At 38.3% G+C, this 23947-nt stretch overlaps 1 protein-coding gene and 2 long non-coding RNA genes across 5 annotated transcripts in view; 2 read left to right on the top strand and 1 right to left on the bottom strand.

Moving 5' to 3' along the window:
- Nucleotides 1-23947, top strand: part of ALG5 (ALG5 dolichyl-phosphate beta-glucosyltransferase) — a 50874-nt gene that overhangs the window by 23195 nt on the left and 3732 nt on the right. For all 3 annotated transcript variants that reach the window (NM_001257868.1, XM_015120883.3, XM_077973560.1), the window contains 2 exon segments: nucleotides 7649-7708; nucleotides 13915-14066. In NM_001257868.1, the coding sequence (NP_001244797.1) occupies nucleotides 7649-7708; nucleotides 13915-14066 (212 nt within the window).
- LOC144336289 (uncharacterized) lies at nucleotides 20154-22065 on the top strand. The gene is made up of 2 exons (XR_013407919.1): nucleotides 20154-21614; nucleotides 21802-22065. It is a non-coding gene; the product is annotated as an uncharacterized LOC144336289 (long non-coding RNA).
- Nucleotides 21577-23947, bottom strand: part of LOC144336290 (uncharacterized) — an 8373-nt gene continuing 6002 nt past the window's right edge. The window contains exon 2 of the long non-coding RNA XR_013407920.1: nucleotides 21577-23144. This is a non-coding gene — a long non-coding RNA (uncharacterized LOC144336290). The remainder of the gene's footprint in view (nucleotides 23145-23947) is intronic.

Raw genomic sequence — 23947 nt, 5'->3', positions numbered from 1 at the left:
GATGATCTCAGTCTCCTGACCTTGTGGATCTGCCTGCCTCAGTCTCCCAAGGTGCTGGGATTACAAGCGTGAGCCACTACACCTGGCCTGAAAAATGGTTAACATTGTGATATGTATGGGTAGATGTGCAATAACATCAACACATTATGTATTGTGTATAATAAAAGAACAGTGCGTTAATATTGGTTGTCACTGGATGGGGGATTACGGATATTTTAAATTTTTTTCTTTAATTACTTGTTTTTAACAGTGTATCTGTATTTTGAGAAAGAAATGGTTTTTTTGAAATTAAAACTTTACTTTTTAAATAAATACAACTTTTTCTTTACTCAGTACTTTGTTTCATATACTTTGTTTCAGTACTTTGTTTCTGTTTCTGCTCATAGGGTGAGTATGACTAATTTTACTATCTGATTTTTCTTTTACTAATTTCTAAATTGATTCAACTTTATTTCTATATCTCTGCCTCATTGGAGCCAGAGTTGTCTTTGGAGTGCCTGTGCCAATTTTTGTTTCCATTTCGGTATGTGGAAACTTTGGATGTGGAATTCAAATAGGCCTGGGTTCAAATTCCATGTGACTTTGGGTAAATTAATCCATCCACCTTCACATACCTCTTCTGTGATGTGTGGATAATGGGAGCCCATGTTCATAACTCTGAGGTAGTGATTAAAATGAGAAAATGTGGCCGGGCACAGTGGCTCATCCCTGTAATACCAGCAGTTTGGGAACCTCAGGACAGGCGTTCGAGACCAGCCTGGCCAACATGGTAAAACCCCATCTCTACTAAAAATACAAAAAATTAGCTGGGCATTGTGGCACACACCTGTAGTTGCAGCTACTTGGGAGGCTGAGGCAGGAAAATCACTTGAGCCCAAGAGGTGGAGGTTGCAGTGAGCCAGAATCGTACCACTGCACTCCAGCCTGAGCAACAGAGGAAGACTCCATAATAAATAAATAAACAAATAAGGAAATGTATGTCAAGTGTTTAGCATGTGTTCAGCACTCAACCAGTAACTGTAATTATTAACATTTATCTTTTTTCTTTTTTTTTTTTAATTGAAACGAAATCTCACTCTATCATCCAGGCTGGAGTGCAGTAGCACAATCTCAGCTCACTGCAGCCTCTGCCTCCTGGGTTCAAGTGATTCTCCTGCCTCAGCCTCCCAAATAGCTGAGATTACAGGCATCCACCACCACACTCCGCTAACTTTTTTTGTATTTTTAGTAGAGAAAGGGTCTCACCATGGTGACCAGGCTGGTCTTGAACTCCTGACCTCAAGTGATCCTCCCGCCTGAGCTTCCCAAAGTGCTGGGATTACAGGCATGAGCCACTGCACCCGGCCAACATTCATCTTTGTGCTTGATATTTTTTCATCAGATCCAATTCTGTTACTGTTTATGATTGTTAATATAAATTAGCTATATTTCTGTCTATTCCTTCTCTCCAGTAAATTGTGTGAAAATATTTAACTTAAAAAGTACTGAGGACCGGGCACAGTGGTTCATGCCTGTAATCCCAGCACTTCAGGAGGCCATGGCATGCGGATCACCTGAGGTCAAGAGTTTGAGACCAGCCTGGCCAACATGGCAGAACCCCGTCTCTACTGAAAATATAAAAATTAGCTGGGTGTGGTGGTGCGTGCCCATAATTCCAGCTACTTGGGAGCTGGGACAGGAGAATCTCTTGAACTCAGAAGGCGGAGGTTGCAGTGAGCTGAGATTGCGCCACTGCACTCCAGCCTGAGCAACAGAGCGAGATTCTGTTTTAAAAAAACAAAAAACAAAGGCCAAGCACAGTGGCTCATGCCTATAATCCCAGCAGTTTGGGAGGCCAAGGCAGGCAGAACATGAGGTCAGGAGATGGAGAGCATCTTGGCTAACATGGTGAAACCCCATCTCTACTAAAAATACAAAAAATTAGCTGGGTGTGGCACCATGCCTGTAATCCCAGCTACTCGGAAAGCTGAGGCAAGAGAATTCCTTGAACCCAGGAGGTGGATGTTACAGTGAGCCAAGATCTTGCCACTGTACTCCAGCCTGGGCAACAGAGTGAGACTCTGTTTAAAAAAAAAAAAAAAAAAAGTACTGAGGAAGATGATTGATTTAGCATTTATTTCTAGAAGATAATACACCTCTTACCACTTTTTTTTTTTTTTTTTTTTTTTTTTGAGACAGTCTCACTGTGTCGCCCAGGCTTGAGTGTAGTAGCATGATCTCGGCTTGCTGCATGCAACCTCTGCTTCCCGAGTTCAAGCAATTCTCATGCCTTAGCCTCTCAAGTAGCTGGGATTACAGGCACCATGCGTGACTGATTTTTGTACTTTTAGTAGAGATGGGGTTTCACCACGTTGGCCAGGCTGGTCTTGAACTCCTGGCCTCAAGCGATCCCACCTGCCTCGGCCTCCCAAGGTGCTGGGATTACAGGCATGAAGCACTGCACCTTTTTTTTTTTTTAAAATGAGTTTGAATCTCGTTCTGTTGCCCAGGCTGGGGTGCAGTGCTGCCATCATGACTCAGCCTCAAACTCCTGGGCTCAAGCAATCCTCTTACCTCAGCCTCCCTAGTAGCTGGGACTACAGGCACAGGCCACAACACCTACCTCACTTATTACCACTTTTAAAAGTCAACCGTCATAGTAACTTAAATATTCATATTTAAAAACCATGGGAAATTCAGTTGTACTCCAAAAGAGGTTTAAAAGAAAGAGACTCCATGTCTGCAGACATTTGGCAGTTTTTAAAACAAAGATATCTTTAGTTTTTGAAGAACAGCTAACTTTTTGAAAAAAACGTTTAGATTAATTCTGCCTGATAATGAGATTGGTATCAGGGATTCAGCTCTTACATCAGAATTCTTCAGATACACTTAAAAGCTCTTGGGGACTTACGCTGAGATGAAGGATTTTGATTTGTTTTTAGTTTAATTACGTGTTATTTTAACTCTACTCATGAATCTTCGAAATGTAGAAGTATGTTCTTTTTTATGTATTGCTCAATAGTGTTGTTGCTCTTTTCAAGTTTAAAGTTAAAACTGATTTGCCACATGCTATTTGAACTTTTAACATGCTTCCTCTCTAAGAAAATCATTCTCTCCCTTTCTGCACAAAGTACCTCTGCCAGAAAAACAAGGGAAGAAATTTTACTACTAAATAGTAGGCAAAGCATATAACAGAATTTTTTTCTTTTTCCTGAGATGGAGTCTTGCTCTGTTGCCCAGGCTAGAGTGCAGTAGTGCAATCTCAGCTCACTGCAACCTCTGCCTCCCAGGTTCAAGCGATTCTCCTCCCTCAGCCTCCCAAGTAGCTGGGACTACAGGCACACGCCACCACAGCCAGCTAATTTATGTATTTTTAGTAGAGGTGGGGTTTCGCCATGTTGGCCAGGCTAGTCTTGGACTCTTGACCTCAGGAGATCTGCCCGCCTTGGCCTCCCAAAGTGCTGGGATTATAGCTATGAGCCACCATGCCCAGCTGAGAAAATTCTTCTTTTTTTTTTTTTTTTTTTTTTTGAGATGGAGTCTTGCTCTGTTGCTGAAGCTGGAGTGTGATGGCGCAATCTTGTCTCACTGCAACCTCCACCTCCCAGGTTCAAGCAGTTCTCCTGCCTCAGCCTCCTGAGTAGCTGAGATTACAGGCATGAGCCACCACGCCTGGCTAGTTTTTGTATTTTTAGTAGAAACAATGTTTCACCATGTTGGCCAGACTGGTCTTCAACTCCAGACCTCAGGTGATCTGCCCACCTTGGCCTCCCAAAGTGCTAGGATTACCGGCAGAAGCCACCGTGCCCAGCTGAGAAAATTCTTAAAAGAAAATATGGATAGCTAAAACATCCCCCAAAAGTTTTTTTTTTTTTTTTAATTAATAAGTTAGAATAACTAGAACTGACAAGAATTTGGTTTAATAGTCAATATCATACCAGTTACTGGGAATGTAAGGAACCTTTTTTTTTTTTTTTTTTTTTGAGACAAGTTATCGCTCTGTTGCCCAGGCTGGAGTGCAGTGGTTCCTGCCTCGGCCTCCAAGTAGCTGGGACTACAGGGGCACACCACCATGCCTGGCCAATTTTTGTATTTTTAATAGAGATGGGGTTTCGCTATGTTGCCAAGGCTGGTCTCAAACTCCTGGTCTCAAGTGATGCACCCACTTCGGCCTCCCAAAGTACTTGGATTACCGGTAAAGAACCTCTTAAAGGAAAATTTGGCCCATATGCATACAGACTTTTAACTTAGTATTTTATATGTACGTCTCTCTCCAAAGAAGGAAATCTAAAATACAGGTAGAGTTTTATAATCAAAGATGTTCTTTCAGTTACCTTTCTATAACATAAAATTAGAAAGGACAACAAATAGGCAAATAGTCAAAGTAATGGTAAATCTGTACATTAAAATATTGTATAGCCCTTACAACTGACATGAAAAAGAAAAACTACCATGCAGCACTGTTATGACAAATTGTTGAAAGGTAATCCAACCTGAATCTTATCAAGCCTCTGAATCTAACTACCAGTTTAGAGGAAGTACAGGGGACAGAAGGACATGTTAAATGTCACCATGGGGGTGCAGTCAGCAATATCTGAAACGTAGGAAACTCTAGAGCAAACAATGTGGTTTCTTCAACAAGTTACAAGAAAAAAAATTTAAAGAGGTAGGGAGAACCCACCGATAAAAGAAATACCAACTGATTTGTATGGATTGATGGATGGATGGATGGATGGATGGATGGATGGATGGATGGATGGATGGATGGATGGATGGATGGATGGATTTTAGACAGTTTCACTCTTGTCTCCCAGGCTGGAGTGCAATGGCGCAATCTCAGCTCACTGCAACCTCACCTCCTGAGTTCAAGTGATTCTCCTGCTGCAGCCTCCCAGGTGGCTGGGACTACAGGCATGCGCCACCATGCCCAGCTAATTTTTGTATTTTTACTAGAGAGGGGTTTCACGATGTTGGCCAGGATAGTCTCCATCTCTTGATCTTGTGATCTGCCCACCTTGGCCACCCAAAGTGCTGGGATTACAGGCATGAGCCACTGCACCCAGCCCTGTATGGATTTTATTTGGCCATTCATTCAAACAAACTGAAAACATATAAGAGATAATTAGGCAAATTTGAAATCTGTATATCTAATGGTATTAAGGAATTATTGATGTTTTGGGTATCATAGTGGTATTATGATTGACATGTATATGAATTTGTAACATATGATGTCTAGAATTCATTTCAAAGTAGTCTCAGGTTGGGTGGGGTGGTGGTGGGGGGGCTTTACATGGAACAAGATTGGCAATGTGTTGCTAATTATTGAAGCTAGGTAGTAGGTATGTGGTGCTTCATTTTCCTGTTCTTTCTAGTTTTGTGTATGTTTGAAAATACCCATAATAAAAAGTATAAAAACAATAAACTTTAACATGAAAAAACTAGGTGAAAAAGAACATGACATACATGAGTAAATTTGAGCTATGGTTTTTTTTAATGTAAAGAAAAAAGAATACAAAGAAATGTACACAGTTTAAAACAGTAGCTGCTTTTAGGTAGTGAGATAATACATGAGTTTTCTCTTTAAAATAATTATCATTTATATATGTAAATTTATATACTTGCAAATTTTTTTATAATGAGTACTTTTAAATTTATTTTCATTAGTCATTCAAAATTCAAATGGTATAAGAAAGATATACAGTGAAACTAGCTCCACTTTTCATCTCTCAGTTACCCTCAAAAATAACTAGTGTTACTCATTTCTTTTATTGGAAAGATGCATACTGTTTATGTATTCTTTTTAAAATTGCAAAGTGTGATACTATACACTGTTCTCTTGTTTCTACTTAACAATGTATCTTGGAGATTGAACTACATTTATGCATAAAGACCTTCCTCATTCTTTCACATCTTCATAGCCAGTCCCTTCAGATGGACATGCAGGTTTGCTACTTCAAATACTGAAATGATTAACCTCTATGAAAGTCATTTTACACATATGCAAGTATATTTATCAGAAGAATTGTTGGAATTGCTGGGTCACGTTATATGTATATTTGTAATTTTGATAACGTTTCAAATTGCTGTTGCTAGAGAGTGTGCAGGCACAGTGTGGTAAAAAAAAAAAAAAAAGTATAGGTTTTATTTGCATTACTCTTGGTATAAGTGTAATTGAAGATCTTTTCTTTCAGTTGTTCAAGAGCTATTTTCACTTCCTCTTTTGTGTACTCTGTTTCTAGTCTTTGCCTCTTTTCCAACTGTATTTTTGGGTACTTTTAAAAATAATTAGTAGATGCACTTTATGCATTTTGGAAATTAACCTTCTGTCTGTAGCATAAATTGCCAATATTTTCCCCCAGTTTTTTTGTCTTTTAGTTTTGAATATGGTTGGATTTTTTGTTATTTTGTCATACAATTCTTTAAAATGTTATTATCAAATTGATCAGTCTTCTGGTTTTTTGTACTTGTGCCTTCCTTGAGATCATTTACAAAATGATTTCTGATATTTTACATTTAAATCTTTGATGTATCTGGACTGTATCCCAGTATTCAGTTAAGAAGCTCAAGTCCAACTTAATTGGGTTTCCAAGTGGCTACCACTATGTCCCACACCATTTGTCAGTTCATCTTTTTCCCACTGAGTTAAAAGGTCATCTTTATCATATTCTAAGTACTCATATGGCTTTGTGTATGTGTTTCCTGGCCTTTCCATTCTATCCATGGAATTGTCCATGGATTTGTCTGTTCACATTCCAGCACCTTAGTTTGAATTATTGTAGCTTTGTCATATATTTTTAAATTTTTTGTGATGAGTTCTTCTTTACTCTTGAGTTTTCCTGGCTCTTTTCTTATTTTTGCTTCTCTTTTAAAAAATTTTTCATTTTCTCACAACTATACTAACAAGGACTTTTTTTTTTTAAATGGTAACTCTAAAATCAGCTTGTTTAACTCAATTAAAAATCATTTTGGTATTTTTATTGGTATTAATTTAGGAAGCATTGACTTTTTAATGCTGTTATTATATCCTCTCATCCATCATGACAAGACCTGTGTGTTTAATTCTTTTGTTTTCCTTGTTAGCATTTATGTGTTTCGTGTATTTAGATCTTGTCTAAACTTTCTACATTTCTTATAAACTTTATTTCTAGGTTTTTCATTTTTATTGATGTTATAAATGCTGTCTTTGATTATATCTTGTGATTATTGTTTGTACATGTGACGTCTAAAGTTCTGTATATATTCATTTTGTGACTACTCATCTTTTAAAATTCTTTTGTTTCTAATATAGTTTTTCAGTTGCTATTCTTTGATTTTCAAGGTATATAATTATGTCATCTACAGATAACCCTTTTCTTTCTCATGCCACTAATTTTTCTCTCAAATAATATAGTTTTTCACACAGAAAATATTATTTAAAGTTAAGAATTTTAACATAATGCATGCCCCTTATATTTAGCCCTATTTAAGCAAAATTTAGTGTCCTGTTAGTAAGTATGATTAGGCTTCTCAAAGTTGTACATATTCTGAACTCTTCAATAAACCTTTAAAAGATTTTTAATGTCAACTTTTTTAAAAATCAGTTTCTAAAAATGAGACATTCTCATTGAAAATAAATATTTTTATTAGTGATATTTAAATATTGAAAAACTATCTCTGCTTTTTTCCTCAGAATCAAATGGCTATAGCATGTGGATCTCGAGCTCATTTGGAAAAAGAATCAATTGCTCAGGTGAGACTTCATTAATTGGCATGGGACAGCCAATTAATTGGCTTTTATTTCCTTTTTTACATATATATTTGGCAAGAAATTGGCTTTTCTGTCTAATCTCTTAAACATGAGGTTCCTTTCAAAAGAAAATGATGTTTTAATTGTGGAAAGCTTATGAAGGATTGGCACATTTTAGAATTGATTTTTTTTTAAGGGTATACAAGAGGATATGGATTTCGCTTTGCCTTAGGATGCAAGCAGTTCTTTTTAATATATTTTTAAGACAAAGAGAATCTGTTCAGTTATAAAACAAACTTCTAAATTATGCTTTTTTCTTTTTTTTGAGACGGAGTCTCCCTCTGTTGCCCAGGCTGGAGTGCAGTGGCATGATCTTGGCTCACTGTGCAACCTCCACTTCCCGAGTTCAAGCAGTTATTCTGCCTCAGCCTCTCGAGTAGCTGGGACTACAAGCACACACCGCCACACCTGGCTATGATTTTGTATTTTAGTAGAGACAGGGTTTCACTGTGTTGCCCAGCCTGGTCTTGAACTCCTGAGCTCAGGTAATCCGCCTGCCTCGGCCTCCCAAAGTGCTAAGATTACAGGTGTGAGCCACTGCACCTGGCATAAATGATGCATTTTTTAACCAATCAACTTGCCTTTATTTTTTTCTAACATTGGCACAGTTAAGTGCTTTGTTTTGAGTTTTATTCAGAGTTTAAATTTATTTTTTAACCTCATTCCCCTTAGAAAAACACTATGCTGTAAAATTTGACAAGTTTGCAACTGCCTTTTTAGGGTATAAAAATGTCACTAAAGATGTTTAATTTTTCATTTTGTAGATTATGCTAGAAAAACTAGAGTAACAATTTCCCAGGTCACTCTTATGCACACGAGGCTTTGAGAACCAGTGGAATAAAAGGTTGAACCTTTCCCCCAATGATTCAGAAAAGAGATACGTAGAAATTTTAATTTTTAAAAAAGATATATTGATGACAGAGTGACAAAACCTTTTAAGGATTGTATTGAAGTACAGAAGCCCATACTCTCTTTTTATTTTTTATTTATTTATTTTTGAGACAGAGTCTTGCTCTGTCACCCAGGATGGAGTGCAGTGGTGCAATCTCAGCACAATGCAACCTCTGCCTCCCAGGTTCAAGCGATTCTCCTGCCTCAGTCTCCCAAGAAGCTGAGATTACAGGCACGCACCATCATGCCTGGCTAATTTTTATATTTTTAGTAGAAGGGGTTTCACCATGTTGGCCAAGCTGGTCTCAAACTCCTGACTTTAGGTGAGCCACTTGCCTTGGCCTCCCAAAGTGCTGGGATTACAGGCATGAGCCACCATGCCCCGCCTGTTTTTTTGTTTTGTTTTGTTTTGTTTTGTTTTGTTTTTGAGACGCAGTCTAGCTCTGTCACCCAAGCTGGAGTGCAGTGATGCAGTCTCGGCTCACTGCAACCTCTGTCTCCTGCATTCAAGCGATTCTCCTGCCTCAGCCTCCCTAGTAGCTGGGATTACAGGCATGCACCACCACACCCAGCTAATTTTTGTATTTTTAGTAGAGACGGTTTTGCTTTTCATCTCGAACTCCTGACCTCATCATCTGCCCTCCTTGGCCTCCCAAAGTGCTGGGATTACAAGTGTGAGCCACCACGCCTGGCCCCTTCTCCTTTTTTTAGAAGTAATTGTTTTACTAGCACCTAGTCTAGTATTCTATGTATCCTAGAGATTCTCACTGATGTTTAAAAAACGTTAATCTGTTAACCATACAGAATAGCACACTCCTAGGTATTTAAAATGGGAAGAGAGCTTGGAATTAATCCAACTTCATCAATTTACCAATGCACAGGGGATAAGAAAAAGAAAAGTATGTGTCTAAGATGTTCAGCACATTTTATATATATGTGTATAATTATAAAATAACATATATGTATACTTATAAAATAGTATATATATAGATAGATATAAAATTGTAGTAGAAACTATTAAATGCTAAATTCCCACAATAGGAAATACAGCTATAGCCCTAGATTAAATGTGCAGCCAGTAAAGCTGATGATAATGGAGACTATTTAATAACATGGGATAAAACCTGAAATATTAGGTTGTTTGTAGAAAATAGTGTGATATTATAAATACAGTTACCTGTGTTGAAATAACAAATAGGCCAGACACAGTGGCTCACACCTGTAATCCCAGCACTTTGGGAGGCTGAGGCGGGTGGATCACCTGAGGTTAGGAGTTTGAGACCAGCCTAGCCAACGTGGTAAAACCCCGTCTCTACTAATAATGTAAAAATTAGCCGGGTGTGGTGATCCCAGCTACTTGGGAGACTGAGGCAGGAGAATCGCTTGAACCCGGGAGGCAGAGGTTGCCGGTGAACTGAGATCAGGCCACTGCACTCCAGCCTGGCTGACAGAATAAGACTCCTCCTCAAAATAAAAATAAAAATTTGTTTTTGCACACAAAAACAGCTAATGAAAATAAACCAAACTAATTTAATGGTTTTGTAAGTAAATTTTTTTCTTTTTTTTTTTTTTAACAAAATACATTAATTAGATGAAAAAGGATATCTACTTGGTGTAGGAAAAAAGATAGTTTGGAGAAATAGATAGCCAAAGACAGACTTAGGAGCCAGTGAGTAATACAGCCAAGGGATAATCCTTGTATTTGTTGGTGGTGGCTGTAGAAAGGAGCCATGTGTTTTGGTTTTGTTTTTCATGGTGTAAATTCTTTTCACTTAGATCTTGCATTGGTTGAAAACTCTGAATTTTTCCTAGAAATACACTGGTATTTAAATGAGACTATGCTTTGGTCTAAATATTTTACCTAGTACTGCTCTTAGCCAGGTATCAAGGGATCAATTGCAGGAGCCACAGATTTATAATTTATCTTGTCTCTATCCATCCATTCTTTCATCTCTAAAATCTAGTGTTTGATTTAGTGCTCTTGGGTTCCCACAGAACTGGCTGCCATTCTGTAGAAAGGAAGGATAACCTGTGATACTCACTAGAGATCATTGGTTGTCTGCTGCAGATGCTGTGACAACTGCTGCTCAGTAGGCTTGTTCAAGTCCAGCCTATTCTTACAGAACCATACCTGTCTCATAAAAGGTTGTCTCCAAGAGGCACCGGACATGCATGTGCCTCATGTCCAGAAAACTGCAGCATTGCTTTCCATTCCCCTTCATGTGCTGTCAGTAATATAAACCCTTGCATGGTGGTCAATCTGTGGACAATGAGAAAATTATAAACGAACTAATCAGGATAACATTCAATAGCTTATTGCATAATGTTCAGAAACATCTTTCCTTAATATTTTTCTACATTTCTCAATTATTCTACCACCTCTTTTACTTCTCCCTTGGAAGACAAACATGACCCTGCCCTGATGGAGTCTTGTATCATCCTTAAAAGTGCTTATATTCCCATGTGTTCTGTACAACATAATGTTTATATACTGCCTGGCTATTCTTGAATTTATCATTTTAAAAGGATTCAAAAATAGAATCCATTAGTGGTTATTTAATGTTTTTAGTTTTTGTTTAAAGAGTCTTTGCTTAAGTCCTGGGACCTCTTTGAACTTCTTATTTTAAGATAATGAAATTAGCAGTCAGCTTTAAATTTCACCCAAATTAATTTCTTGTTTACATTTTATAAACATTGAAGATATTAGCGTTAACACTGAAACAGTTAAAATTGTTTTCCTTAATGTTTTAAATGGCCATTTCAGAAGATCATATAAGCCTACTCTCTTTTAGTAGCTTCACTTAACTAAATAAGTGTATACTATATTTTAGGTATCTTCTAAATTTTAAGAGATTTTGCAAAGTTCTAAAAATAAAAACAAGATTCTCTTGTTTGTGGCTAACCTTGTTAAGCTTTTAAATATGTTAGAAATCAAATAACTTAAGGACTTCATGTGAACTCTACATTTTTCTGCTTTTTAAAAAAATAGCCATTATCCTAAAACATACAAACAAAAATGCTATAGTAACATCCAAGCAAAAGCAGTCATGAATAGTTTTATTTGCTAACAAATAAGCTCACTCAAATCACATTAAAATCACTCAAGGAGAATAATTTATAGGTGTTGTTATTCTACCTTTAATTTTTATTTTTCTATCTTTCAATTTCTGTTTGTTCCTTTCCTAAGCGTAAGTGCTCTTTTGGAGGTTTAATCAGTCAACCAGTATTTATTGGAAGTATTTTATATGGAAGGCACTGAGCAAGCTGTTGTGAGATTCCTAAAGTATTTTAAGATGAGGTTTCTGCCCTATCTACTTAGAGAGGTAAGATATATTTACATCAAACCATAACTAATGATTCTAGATGATAAATGAGAAGTGCTAGATCATTTTTAAAAGTTTATTTTACATACCTTATAGATAAGTATTTTATTCTTCCTTTCCTTCCTGCCCTATTTAATACATAAGTAAAATTGTGGTCAGGCTAGTAAAGTAAGCTTTCAAGCTTTCTTCCTTTATGAAAAACATTATTGAGTTCCTGTTATTTTCTGTGCCAAACACTTGGCTATGTTCTTTAAAATAATCTCATTTAATTCTTATAATAACTTTGTGAGGTAGGCATTATTCTCGTTTTATCAGTGAGGAAATGGATTTAGAGGGTTGAAGTAACTTGTTCAAGGTCACCCTGCTAATTAGTAATGGAGCCAGGATTTACATATAGGCCTGCTCAGTTTGGTGCTTTTTCTTTTCTTTTTCTTTTTGAGTTGGAGTCTCACTCTGTCACCCAGGCTAGGGTACAGTGGCACCATCTCGGCTCATTGCAACCTCCACCTCCCAAGTTCAAGCAATTCTCCTGCCTCAGCCTCCTGAGTAGCTGGGACTACAGGTGTGTGCCACCACACCTGGCTAATGTTTTATTTCTAGTAGAGACGGGGTTTCGCCATGTTGGCCAGGCTGGTCTCGAACTCCTGACCTCAGGTAATCCACCTGCCTCAGCCTCCCAAAGTGCTGGGATTATAGGTGTGAGCCACCACATCTGGCCTGATTTGGTGCTTTTTCTGTGTTATTCTGTTCTACTGTGGTTCTATTTGATGATGATAGAAAAAGCCATGCAAAGGAAGAATGATACTAAACATTATAATTTTGAAAAGCAAAAGCCAAAAGGAGGAAGGGACCTTTATCCTATAGTATGAGATATTAAATGTTCTTATAGACTCTGAATAGGTTGCTTGTATACGTTAAGTAAAGCATCATTACTTGAGTCTCTTGCCTTAACTAAGGAACATTTTAAAAGAGCCTGTCTTAAAGGAGCTGGGTGTAGTGGCACATGCCTGTGATCCCAGCTGTTCTGTAGGTTGAGGCAGGAGGATCACTTGAGCCTAGGAATTTGAGGCTGCAGTGAGCCATGACCACACCACTGGACTCTAGCCTAGACAACAGAAGGCGTCTGTCTCTAAAAAAATATTTTGTTATTTTATTTTTTTAAAAGATCCTATCTTTTATTAAATCTTGAATATGAAAGTCTGGAATACAGTGATAATAATCTTATGTTCTTATGTTTTAAAGTGTACAATGTTTTATGAATAATGGAATATTGTTACTACTAATAAAATTAATCACAATGGTGAAACTTCAGATGGGATTAAAACCTACTTAATTTTAATATCCAAAGTATTAAAGAACTCAATATTTTAAATGTATTTAATTAGATCTCTGGCATATTTAGAAAGACCAGGTGTTTGTTTCAAACTCCTTTCTAGTCCATAACCTTCATGATACTCTATGTCTTCTGTCAGTATTCTCACTAGTTAAGTATCACCTGCAGGCTTGTATCTGTGTTTTATTTTGTCAATACATCCTGGAAACTGACATCTTTTTTGAAACTGAAATGTAAGTGGGGCAAAGCAGCGTAAAATATGTAAGTCAACAAGATGTTCTCCTTGCTCACAGCAGCCCCTAACCTGTTTCTCCTGGTAGGCTAAAGCCCTGGCCACTCACAGTCTTGTGATTTTTCTTGTCTGACTTAACCTCCAGGAAATGAGTAACTGCTTCCTAGTGCCTCTGCTCTGCTCCAAGAAGTAGGCATCCTTGCTGTTTCTTTAATGTACTTTGCTGGTGAAGCTCATGGAACAGTGGTGTTCTTATGTAAGATCTACCAGTCAATTAAATATTAAAATACACTTGTCTACAACCAGGTGTTTTCAGTGTCTCCTTTACAGATGAATAGAAAAGTCATTTATATTTTGTCTTTGTTTTCAGCGTTCTTACTTCCGTACTCTTCTCATGTATGGGTTCCACTTTCTGGTGTGGTTCCTTTGTGTCAAAGGAATCAGGGACACACAGTGTGGGTTCAAATTATTTACTCGAGAAGCAGCTTCGCAGACGTTTTCATCGCTACACGTTGAACGATGGTAGGTTTCTGACTGGAATGTATCCAGTCTGTCTTATTACCCAGCCATCATTCTAGGTAATGAGAAACAGCCCTATATATTTATAATGAACATGTAGATTTAAACAAAATTGACACTAATGTATGTAAACTTGATCTTGCCTTTATACTTTTCCTGAGTTGGATCTTATTTTGAAAATATACAAACCCAACAATATAGTATAAACTTATGTGTGTTCACCCTAATTGTAGACAGTAGAAATTGAATGGCCTGAAAACATTTTTTTTTCCTTAGACTTCCTTTTTTTTTCCTTTGAAGAAAAGAGAAAAAGCTCAGAAATATCAGAATCGAATAGGGCACCCATTTTCTCTTTTCATCCTTCTACAGGAGATGATGTGTCTTTTCTAAGGCCGATCTTTTGACCTCTACATCTCCTTCCACCTTGTCAAAATGTAATCCTGTCCATGTGTTTCATCTCTTGTGTATTCAGCCTTTTCCCCTCCATCACATATTTCCCAGAACCCTCTCCATTGACCCTGCTGTGCCCTTCCAGCTCTAGCCCCTGTCTCCTTCACAAGCAACCTTCTCTTGAAAAAGTGGTTTATATTCACTGGCTTTGTTTTCTTGCTTCCCACTCACTCCTCACCCCACCTTCTTCATATGGATTTTCTCCCATTCCTCATCTTTTTTTTTTTTTTTTTTTTGAGATGGAGTTTAGCTCTTGTCACCCAGGCTGGAGTGCAGTGGCACAATCTCCACTCACTGCAACCTCTGCCTCCCGGGTTCAAGTGATTCTCCTGCCTCAGTCTCCCAAGTAGCTGGGATTATAGGTGGGCGCCACCACACCCCGCTAGTTTTTGTGTTTTTTACTAGAGATGGGGTTTCACCATGTTGGCCAGGCTGGTCTTGAACTCCTGACCTCAGGCGATCCGTCCAAAGTGCTGGGATTACAGACGTGAGCTACCACACCCGGTCTACTTCATCGTAACATCTAGCCACCTCTGTGTCATTGAAGCCAGTGGTCATGGTAAATGATCACCTGTCACACTTAACCCATCAGCAGCATTTGATACTTCTGACTCTCTTTTGAAATATACTGGAGATACAGGTGGCTAGCGCTGCCGTACAGAAGCTAAAACCCTGACACCAGCCCTGACATTCTCCATATGCATATATCCAATCCATGACAGGGCCTGTTGATTTAGCTTTTATGTTCCCCCATTTCTCTCCATCTCCACCACCACCATCCAGAACACCATCCTTCTCCAGACCACCATGCTGTAGCCCACAAGGTCTTCGCAAACTTAAGTGTGATCAATCATATGCACCTCTTCTGCTTATAATTCTTCATGGGCTTCCCATGGTCTTTAATCTGGCCCCACCTGTGTCTCCTCCACATGCGGACTCTTTTCTAACCAAGCCCCTTCTCACCTTCTCCTTCAGATCTTCCTTAGGGTAGCCTGCCCTCAGTCTCTAAATAGAATATAATTAGCTCAGGTGCCCCTAATTATACCCTGTTGCAGTACCATGTGCTGGTTTCATAGCACCTATTACATTTGTAGTTTTTTCTTACATTTGTGTAATTACTTAATGTTTCTTTTCCTCAATTAAAGCATAATCTTTCTCCATGAGAGCAAGAGTCACATTTAATTTTACTTATTAGTATATCCTGCTATCTATTAACATGCCTGGCACATGGTAGGTACCCAGTAAATACTGTTGAAAGAACTAATACTTAGTCATGGGTTCTTTGTGAATCCTCTTCATGTTGTATATCTGCATGATTATGCCAGCATGTCTCCATTTTTATACTCTACAACTTTTGTGCATCTGTTTTCAAAGACCTGTTGTCTTCCTAGAAATATATGCCATATAACCCCCAAAATATTACTTTTAAAAATGTACTTTCAGAATTATCATTCAGACTTTTTTAAATCTTTTTTTCCTAGATTAAAACATTTTAAGTAGTGTACCTTAGTGCCAAATTTAGATATGTGTTTTTATTATGTTGAAAAATAAAATAAACTGATAGTTAACAGACTCCGAAATCAGAAAATCTAATTTAAGAAACAACTCTAGAAGTAAAGCCCTCTGTCTGCATTAGCTATTTTTCAGTCAGCTGTTGCCTCCAGGATGAGGGTCAGAGATGCAGGTTCTTTGTAGTTTGAAAGGAAGAATTTAGAAATTGAGAATACTGTTTTTCATTGTTGAGGATCTTTCGTTTTTGTTGAAATATATAAAAGGTTAGGATTGATAACTTAAAAATCATGAAGCTTCCCTGTCAGGATTATTCTAGGGCAGCATTGTTTAATAGAAATGAGACAGAGGCAAGGCATATATGTAATTTCAAATTTTCTATTAGCCACATTTAAAAAGTAAAAAGATGACTCATGCCTGTAATCCCAATTCTTTGGGAGGCCAAAGTGGGAGGACCAGTTGAGGCCGGGAGTTCAAGACTACCCTGGAAAACATAGCAAGACGCTGTCTCTCGAAAAAAAAAAAATTTTAATTAGCTGGGCGTGGTGGTGTGTGTGCCTGTAGTCCCAGCCACTCGGGAGACTGAGGCAGGAGGATCTCATAAGCCCAGAAGTTTAGGCTGCAGTGAGCTATGATTGCACCACTGTACTTTATCCTGGGCAACAGGGTGAAATCCTGTCTCTTAAAAAAAGTAAAAAGCCACCGATAAGATTTACTTGTTATCCAATATATTTCCAAGATATTGTCATATCACCATGCAATCTGTATGAAAAAAGTTGAAATATTTTACATTATTTTCTTTGTACTATATAGTCAAATTTACAGCACAGCTCAATTCAGACTGGCCACATTTCAAGTGCTTAGTATCCTCATGTGCCAAGGGGCTATTGTATTAGACAGCAGTTCTTGTGGGGTTAAGTTAAAGAACATTATTGGGGTTTTTTTTTTTCTTTTTTTAGTGTTAATGTTACGTGCAAGCCTTATTTATTTTGGTGTTAATTGACATAAGATTGACCTCACTTAATGGCTGGGCATGGTGGCTCACACTGGTAATCCTAGCACTTTGGGAGGCTGAGGCAGGTGGATTGCTTGAGTCCAGGAATTTGAGACCAGCATGGGCAATGTGGTGAAACCTGTCTGTTTTTTTTGTTGTTTTTTTTTTTCTTTTTTTTTTGGGGGGGGGGGGGAATTTTCTTAAAATTTTAAATCTTAAAAAAATCTCTTTAAAAAATCACTTAAAATTTTAACTGCTCACATTTTTCTTTAGGGTACATTATGTTTATTTGGTGCCTCTAAAGGAGAACCACCAAGTATACATGTATCAGCTTAATAAGCAGTATACCCTTCACCACAATAATATGTCATCAGTGGTTTTTATTTAAACGTCTCTGTTCCTGCACTTTAAATCAAGACTTAAGAACAATATAAGTTACAGAAACCAAGTTGTACATCTGTGCCTTATTTCCAAATGTCACCTTTGACATTTGACTATTTTTTCTAAAGGATTCATTGAAATTTTTCTCAGAATTTTCAAGAAACTGGAATCAAATAGTTTCTAGGTATTAGAAATCTGTGAAGGAGTATACCTAAAGTTAAGACTCTCGGTATTGGCTGGGCACGGTGGCTCACGCCTGTAATCCCAGCACTTTGGGAGGCCGAGGCGGGTGGATCACTTGAGGTCAGGAGTTCAAGACCAGCCTGGCCAAAATGTTGAAACCTCGTCTCTACTAAAAATAAGTTTTTAAAAATTAGCCAAGCATGGTGGCAGGTGCCTGTAATCCCAGCTACTTGGGAGGCTGAGGCAGGAGAATTGCTTGAACCCAGGAGGCAGAGGTTGCAGTGAGCCGAGATCACACCACTGCACTCCAGTCTGGGTGACAGAGTGAGACTCTGTCTCAAAAAAACACTCTCAGTGTCTCTTTGGATTCAGAACTGCAGAGTTGAGTATAGGTATGTTAAGTATATATATTCAAATATTAATATAAATAAAATGGGTACGTTAAATATAAAAATAGATTACAAAGTTTTATGTAAATTTGGCCTTCAAATTCAGATACATATATATATATATATACACACACACACACAGTTGTCCCTTGGTATCCACAGTGAATTACTTCTAGGACCATCACCCACAGATACCAAAATCTGTCCAGATGCTCAAGTCTTTGCTATAAAATGGTGTAGTCTTTGCGTACAATCTACACATATCCTCTCATATACTTTAAATCATCTCTAGGTTATTTATACCTCATACGAGGTAAGTGCTATGTAAATAGTTGTACTGTATGTTTGTTTTTTGTTGTTAGTGTTTTGGAGACAGGGTCTCATGTCACTCAGGCTGGAGTGAACACGGCTCACTGCAGCCTCTGCCTTCTGGCCTGAGGCAATCCTCCCACCTCAGCCTCCCGAGTAGCTGGGACTATAGGTGCATGCCACCATGCCCAGCTAATTTGTGTATTTTTTTTGTAGAGATAGAGTTTGCCACATTGCCAGGCTGGTCTCAAAATCCTGAGCTCATGTGATCCTCCCACCTCAGCCTCCCAAAGTGCTGAGATTACAGGCATGAGCCACTGCACTCAGCTTATATATTTTATTTGTATTATTTTTTATTGTGGTTTTTTACTGTTTATTTTTCAATATTTTCAATCCATGATTGGTTGAATTTGCGAACGTGGAACCCATGGATATGGAAAACCAACTGTGTATATAGCTTCATCTTCAGAGCCGTACTTCACCTAAATTCTTTCCATTTATGGAAGTTAAAATACTTGAGCCAGGTGTAGTGGTTCACACCTGTAATCCTAGCACTTTGGGAAGGTGAGATGGGCAGATCATTTGAGCCCAGGAGTTCAAGACAAGCCTGGGCAACATGGCAGACCCCCATCACTATAAAAAAAAATACAAAAATTAACTGGGCACGGTGGTGGACACCTGAAATCCTAGCTACTCAGGGCCCTGAGGCAGAAGAATCACTTGAACCTGGGAAGTGGAGATTGCAGGCAAGACTCCGTCTGAAAAAAAAGAAAAAAATTATTAGCTAGGTGTGGTGGCACATGCCCATAATCCCAGCTATCCAGGAGGCTGAGGCAGGAGGATAGCCTGAGCCCTGAGGTCAAGGCTGCAGTGAGCACTTGATTGCACCACTGCACTCCAGCCTGGGTGACAGAACGAGACCCTGTCTCAATAATAATACATATATGTGTTTTTCTTTGAAATGAACTTTGCTTCAATGAATACTTTTTAATCAGTGTGTTATAATTTTATATATTAAATAGTTATAGGCTTAGAATAGTAATTCCTTGCCCCAATTTCCACTCCATAGCTGTGGCCACTTTCAGCTGTTTTTTGCTATTTCTTTGTGGTATTTGCATTTATGTTCAGAATAATGGATCTGCATAGCTATTTCTCAATTGTTCAGTTTTAGATATTAATTTCCAAAATAGGAAATAGATGCTAAGAACTAAAATTCTCTTCAAGTTCTGTATACCCTCCACACATAAACTCCAAATATAGTTTTTAAATAATTATTTATTGTCAGTATTGATTGTCATAGCTGTGTGAAGATAATTCACATTTGAGTGCAGCATGATTATATTACCTTTCTTGTACTACTTTTTGTTTTCCTGAAGGTAATAAATGTTTGGGGTTTTTGTTTGCTTGAGTACTATAGATCTGTTACTTACTCATGTTCAGGCTCTCAAGAGTATAATTATCCCTCACTGTGTTTAAACACAGATTCTGCATTTCTTCATTTTCATTGGAGACATCTCAGTCAGCTCCTGTCTTTCGGCTTGCTCTCTGGCCCGTGATATAGCTTGCTCCATCCTCTATCTCCATTTCCTTATTTATACCCCTATTTTAGTAGAGCACATTCCCCTATTAACTTTCTAAAAATATGAGAAACTTTTTGATTCCTTGCATGTGAAAAAAAAATTGATTCTACCCTCATATTTGTTTTATAGTTAGGTAGAGAAAGGATTATAAGTATTTAAAATGGAAATTTTTCCTCAGAATTCTGGAAACATTCCTGTATTGTCTTTGGCACTCCATGCTTCTGTGAAGGAGTCCAATTCTGAATTTTGACTCTTCGCGTGTTGTTTCCACCCCCTTTTGGAAGCTTTTTCTCTACAGTGTTTTGAAATATTATAATTCTAGGCCTTAACGTAGTTCTTTTTCATCCTTTTTGTTGAGTACTGAGTAGATCCTTCTATTTTTTTGTAAATTGACAAATTATAGTTGCATATGTTTATAGGATACAAAGTGATGTTATGATTTGTGAATACAATGTGGCATAATTAAATCAAGCTAATTAATGTACATCCATTTTTTTGTGGTGGGAACATTTGAAATTTACTATCTTAGCAATTTTGAAGTGTACAACACATTATTATTAACTATAATCACTACATTATATAATAGATCTCCAAAAAAACTCTTATTCCCCCTGTCTGAGGCTTTGTACCCTTTGACCATCATCTCCCCATCTCCCCACCCAGCCTCAGGAAATCACCATTCTACCATTCTACTCTCTGCTTCTATGAATTTGATGGCTTTAGATTCCAGAGGATATGCAACATTTGTCTTTCTGGATCTGATGCTTATTTCACTTAGCGTAACTTAGCATAATATTCTCCAATTCCATCCATGTCACAAATGACAGAATTTGTTTTTTAAGGCTGAATAATATTTCTTTTTTTTTTTTTTTTTTTGCAGTTGCAAGATTTACTAGAGTGAAAACAGAGCTCCCATACAATGGGAGGGGACCCAAAGGGGCTGCCGCTCCCTGCTCAAATGCCTGGGTTTATATCCCGATCACTGTCCCTCCCCCTGTGCTCTCAGGCGATATATGATTTGACTGTTTCTTTACCTCCTGCTTTAGCCTAATTTGTATTTTAGTGAGCCCTCTTTACTAACTGGTTGGGTGTGAGCTGAGTTTCAAGCCCCGTGTTTAAAGGTAGGTGTGCTCACCTTTCCCAGCTAGGCTTAGGAATTCTTAGTCAGCCTGGGAAATCCAGCTAGTCCTATCTCTCAGTCCCCGCTCTCAACAGGAAAACCCAAGTGCTGTTGGGGAGACGACTGCTCTAACTGCTTCCTGCTGAATTGGGGCGTAGTAGGGGTCGCGCAGTTGAGATTTCCTCTGGAGGGGTGCCTTCGATGTCATCAACAATGGAGCATGGGCTAGCAGGTCGGTCCAGGGGTCCATGGTAGATAGATCTTAGTCATGGACTGCATCTGGGGCTCCATTTGAAGAACCATTTGTAGTTTTACAGCTTCGACTCTGGAAGAGACAAACTTAACAAGGAGGTTAAAGATACAGGGATTGAAATGTATGGCCTGAAGTGCAGGGGCATATGGGTGTGGGCGGTGAAAGTGGGGTTTCCTTTAGAAAAACTCCTATACATTGGGGCATCCATATTTCCGGGAAGCTGCATTCTCCACAGAAGCTTTTGGTAAGGGGAGCTACTGGTAGTACAGCGGCATGGAGGAGGTGCAGTGAGAGTGAAAGGGAGTAAGAGAACAGTAAAAAAAAATATGGCAAGGGGGGGCCATGGGGATTGGGGAGCTACCATTCTAGTTACTTTCCTCACGGTTGTTGCTTAAAGAGCAGGTGCAGATCCTCTAGAGGTTCACAGGAATAGCTAGTGTTGTCTCCTGGATTTTCAGGTTCTTTGGCAGTATCCAGGGTTTGACTCGAGTGTGATGTATCCAAGACTCCACTCCAGCCACTTTAACCGCGGCTGGGGTAGATAAAATGACTGGGTAGGGCCCTTCCCAGGATGTGTCTAAGGATGGGGAATTAGAGGGAAGGCACTTGACTAATCCCATGTCTCCAGGGTGGAATAATTCCTTTCCCTCTTCTGAATATCTTATTTAAAACTTTGTCATTTTCTTTACCTGCATTGTTTCTGTTGCCTCTGATTTTTTATGTTTCTTTTTATGACTCATTCTTCACGTGTCTATAGTATGGCACTAAAACACTCCATAGAAGCTGTATCCGTGCGCAGAGCCTCTGACTGATAAATTTCACTACAGGTTAAACCAGCAGAGCCACGTGTGAGAAAGTCCCAACTGTCATTGTCTTTTGGACAGGTCATTTTCATGAAAGTGGAGTCCTTCAGTATCCTGCCTAGGAGCTGTGAGCCTGGCTGTAGTATTCACAAAACCAATGGAGAAAAGGCATGAGGGGAAGGAAAATCTTAGATGTTCAGTGAGTCCAACTTGCAGCCCCACCTGTGTCTTCACCTGAAGACATCATTTGGGCCTTCAGTGCCTGAGCCTCTGGGGTGCTCTGTGGCACCCTTCTCCCTCCGCTCTTGTCCATGTTCCTTACAACTTCCAAGGTTTTTTTTTTTTTGTTATTATTATCATCTCCTCCCATCTTTGTTCTTACATGTTTTTTCCATATTGTTGTTTTAATTTTGGTAGGGCTGCAGGAGGCAGCAGTGGGGTTCATGTCCATCTGCTGGGTTTGACAGGGTCTTAGCATACTTTTTGTCCTTTAGGAATCTGTTAGTGAGATAACAGCTGTACCAGGAACTGAGTAAGAAAAGAAAACACAGTGGCTCAGCCCAACCCATATTTGCATAAACAAATGAGGCATCTTAGTTGGAGAATAACTCTTATACTGTTTCCCTCTAATAATGTAAGGTTCTGTATAGAAGTACTTGGTATTTTAGTTAAAATGTTTGCTTAGGTAACAGAGTGGACACTTACAATATGGTGATATGAACTGCATTTTTTTTGTATGTGTAATAAATATCTTCATGTCTTCTAAAATGTTTGAGAGGGGAGAAAGACATAATTTAATTTTGGGTCGAGCACAGTGGCTCAAGCCTGTAATCTCAGGACTTTGGGAGGCCAACCCAGGTGGATCATTTGAGCCCAGGAATTCAAGACCTGGGATACGTAATGAAACCCCTTCTCCACAAAAAATACAAAAATTAGCCGGGCATGGTGGCACAGAGATGAAAATTCAAAAAGAGGGCTAGATAATAAAATTGAGGAAATCTCAAAAGAAGAAAACTGGAAGAGAGAAGATAAAATTGTAGGACTATTAAGGAATATCTGGGCCTGTGCGCCCAGATGTTCGGGAGGCAAAGGTGGGAGGGTCACCTGAGCCTGGGGAGGTCGAGGCTGCAGTAAGCCCTGATTGCGCCACTGCATTCCAGCCTGGGTGACAGAGTAAGACCCTGTTTAAAATAAAACCAAAAAACCCTTTTGGTCTAGGATTTTTTTTTTTTTTTAATATAAAGTGATTTCAATTAACCACCCCACTCTTTTTTACTAATTGTTTTGTGTATTTAGTAAGTCACTAGCTATATACTGATATCCTTAGAAATAATATATAATAATCTGATTCAGGTTATCAAAAGTATCATTAGAACTAACTCAGCCCACTAGCTAATATTTTGTTTTCGTGTTAAAAGGAAAGTTAAGCATTAAGCACCAGGCTTAATATTGAAATTATTTCTTTTTTCATGAGTATCACAATTCTAGGTGACGAAAGTTTTAAACTACAACCCACTTTTGTAAATCATTTTATCATCTTAACTAAATATTTTATTTGCATAAGAAAAAGCATTGTTTTGAAAAATAGTTTTCATATTGAATTATCCAAATACTTGGAATTTAAACTATTTCCCTAATGGATGATGATGGTATTGTGGCCAAAAAAAAAAAAATCTCCCAAATTCAAGTTGTCTGGGATTGGAGAAATCAAATATAAGTGGACTTTAGGCATTTTCTTGTCTGTATTAATAATATTTTACAACCAAACCCTAGAAGTTTGAACTGTGCTCTGTGCAGCCTAGAAAGTGGGGACTGACTCATGCATGGATGAAAACAAAACAGTCAAGGGCTCTAGACAGTTTAAGAAGTGACGATGAAGAAGATTTAACAGGTAATGGTGCTTTTCTTCCTGA

Source organism: Macaca mulatta, chromosome 17 (genome assembly GCF_049350105.2).
Source record: "Macaca mulatta isolate MMU2019108-1 chromosome 17, T2T-MMU8v2.0, whole genome shotgun sequence".
Taxonomy (NCBI): domain Eukaryota; kingdom Metazoa; phylum Chordata; class Mammalia; order Primates; family Cercopithecidae; genus Macaca; species Macaca mulatta.
This window is presented reverse-complemented; position numbering and strand designations above follow the sequence as displayed.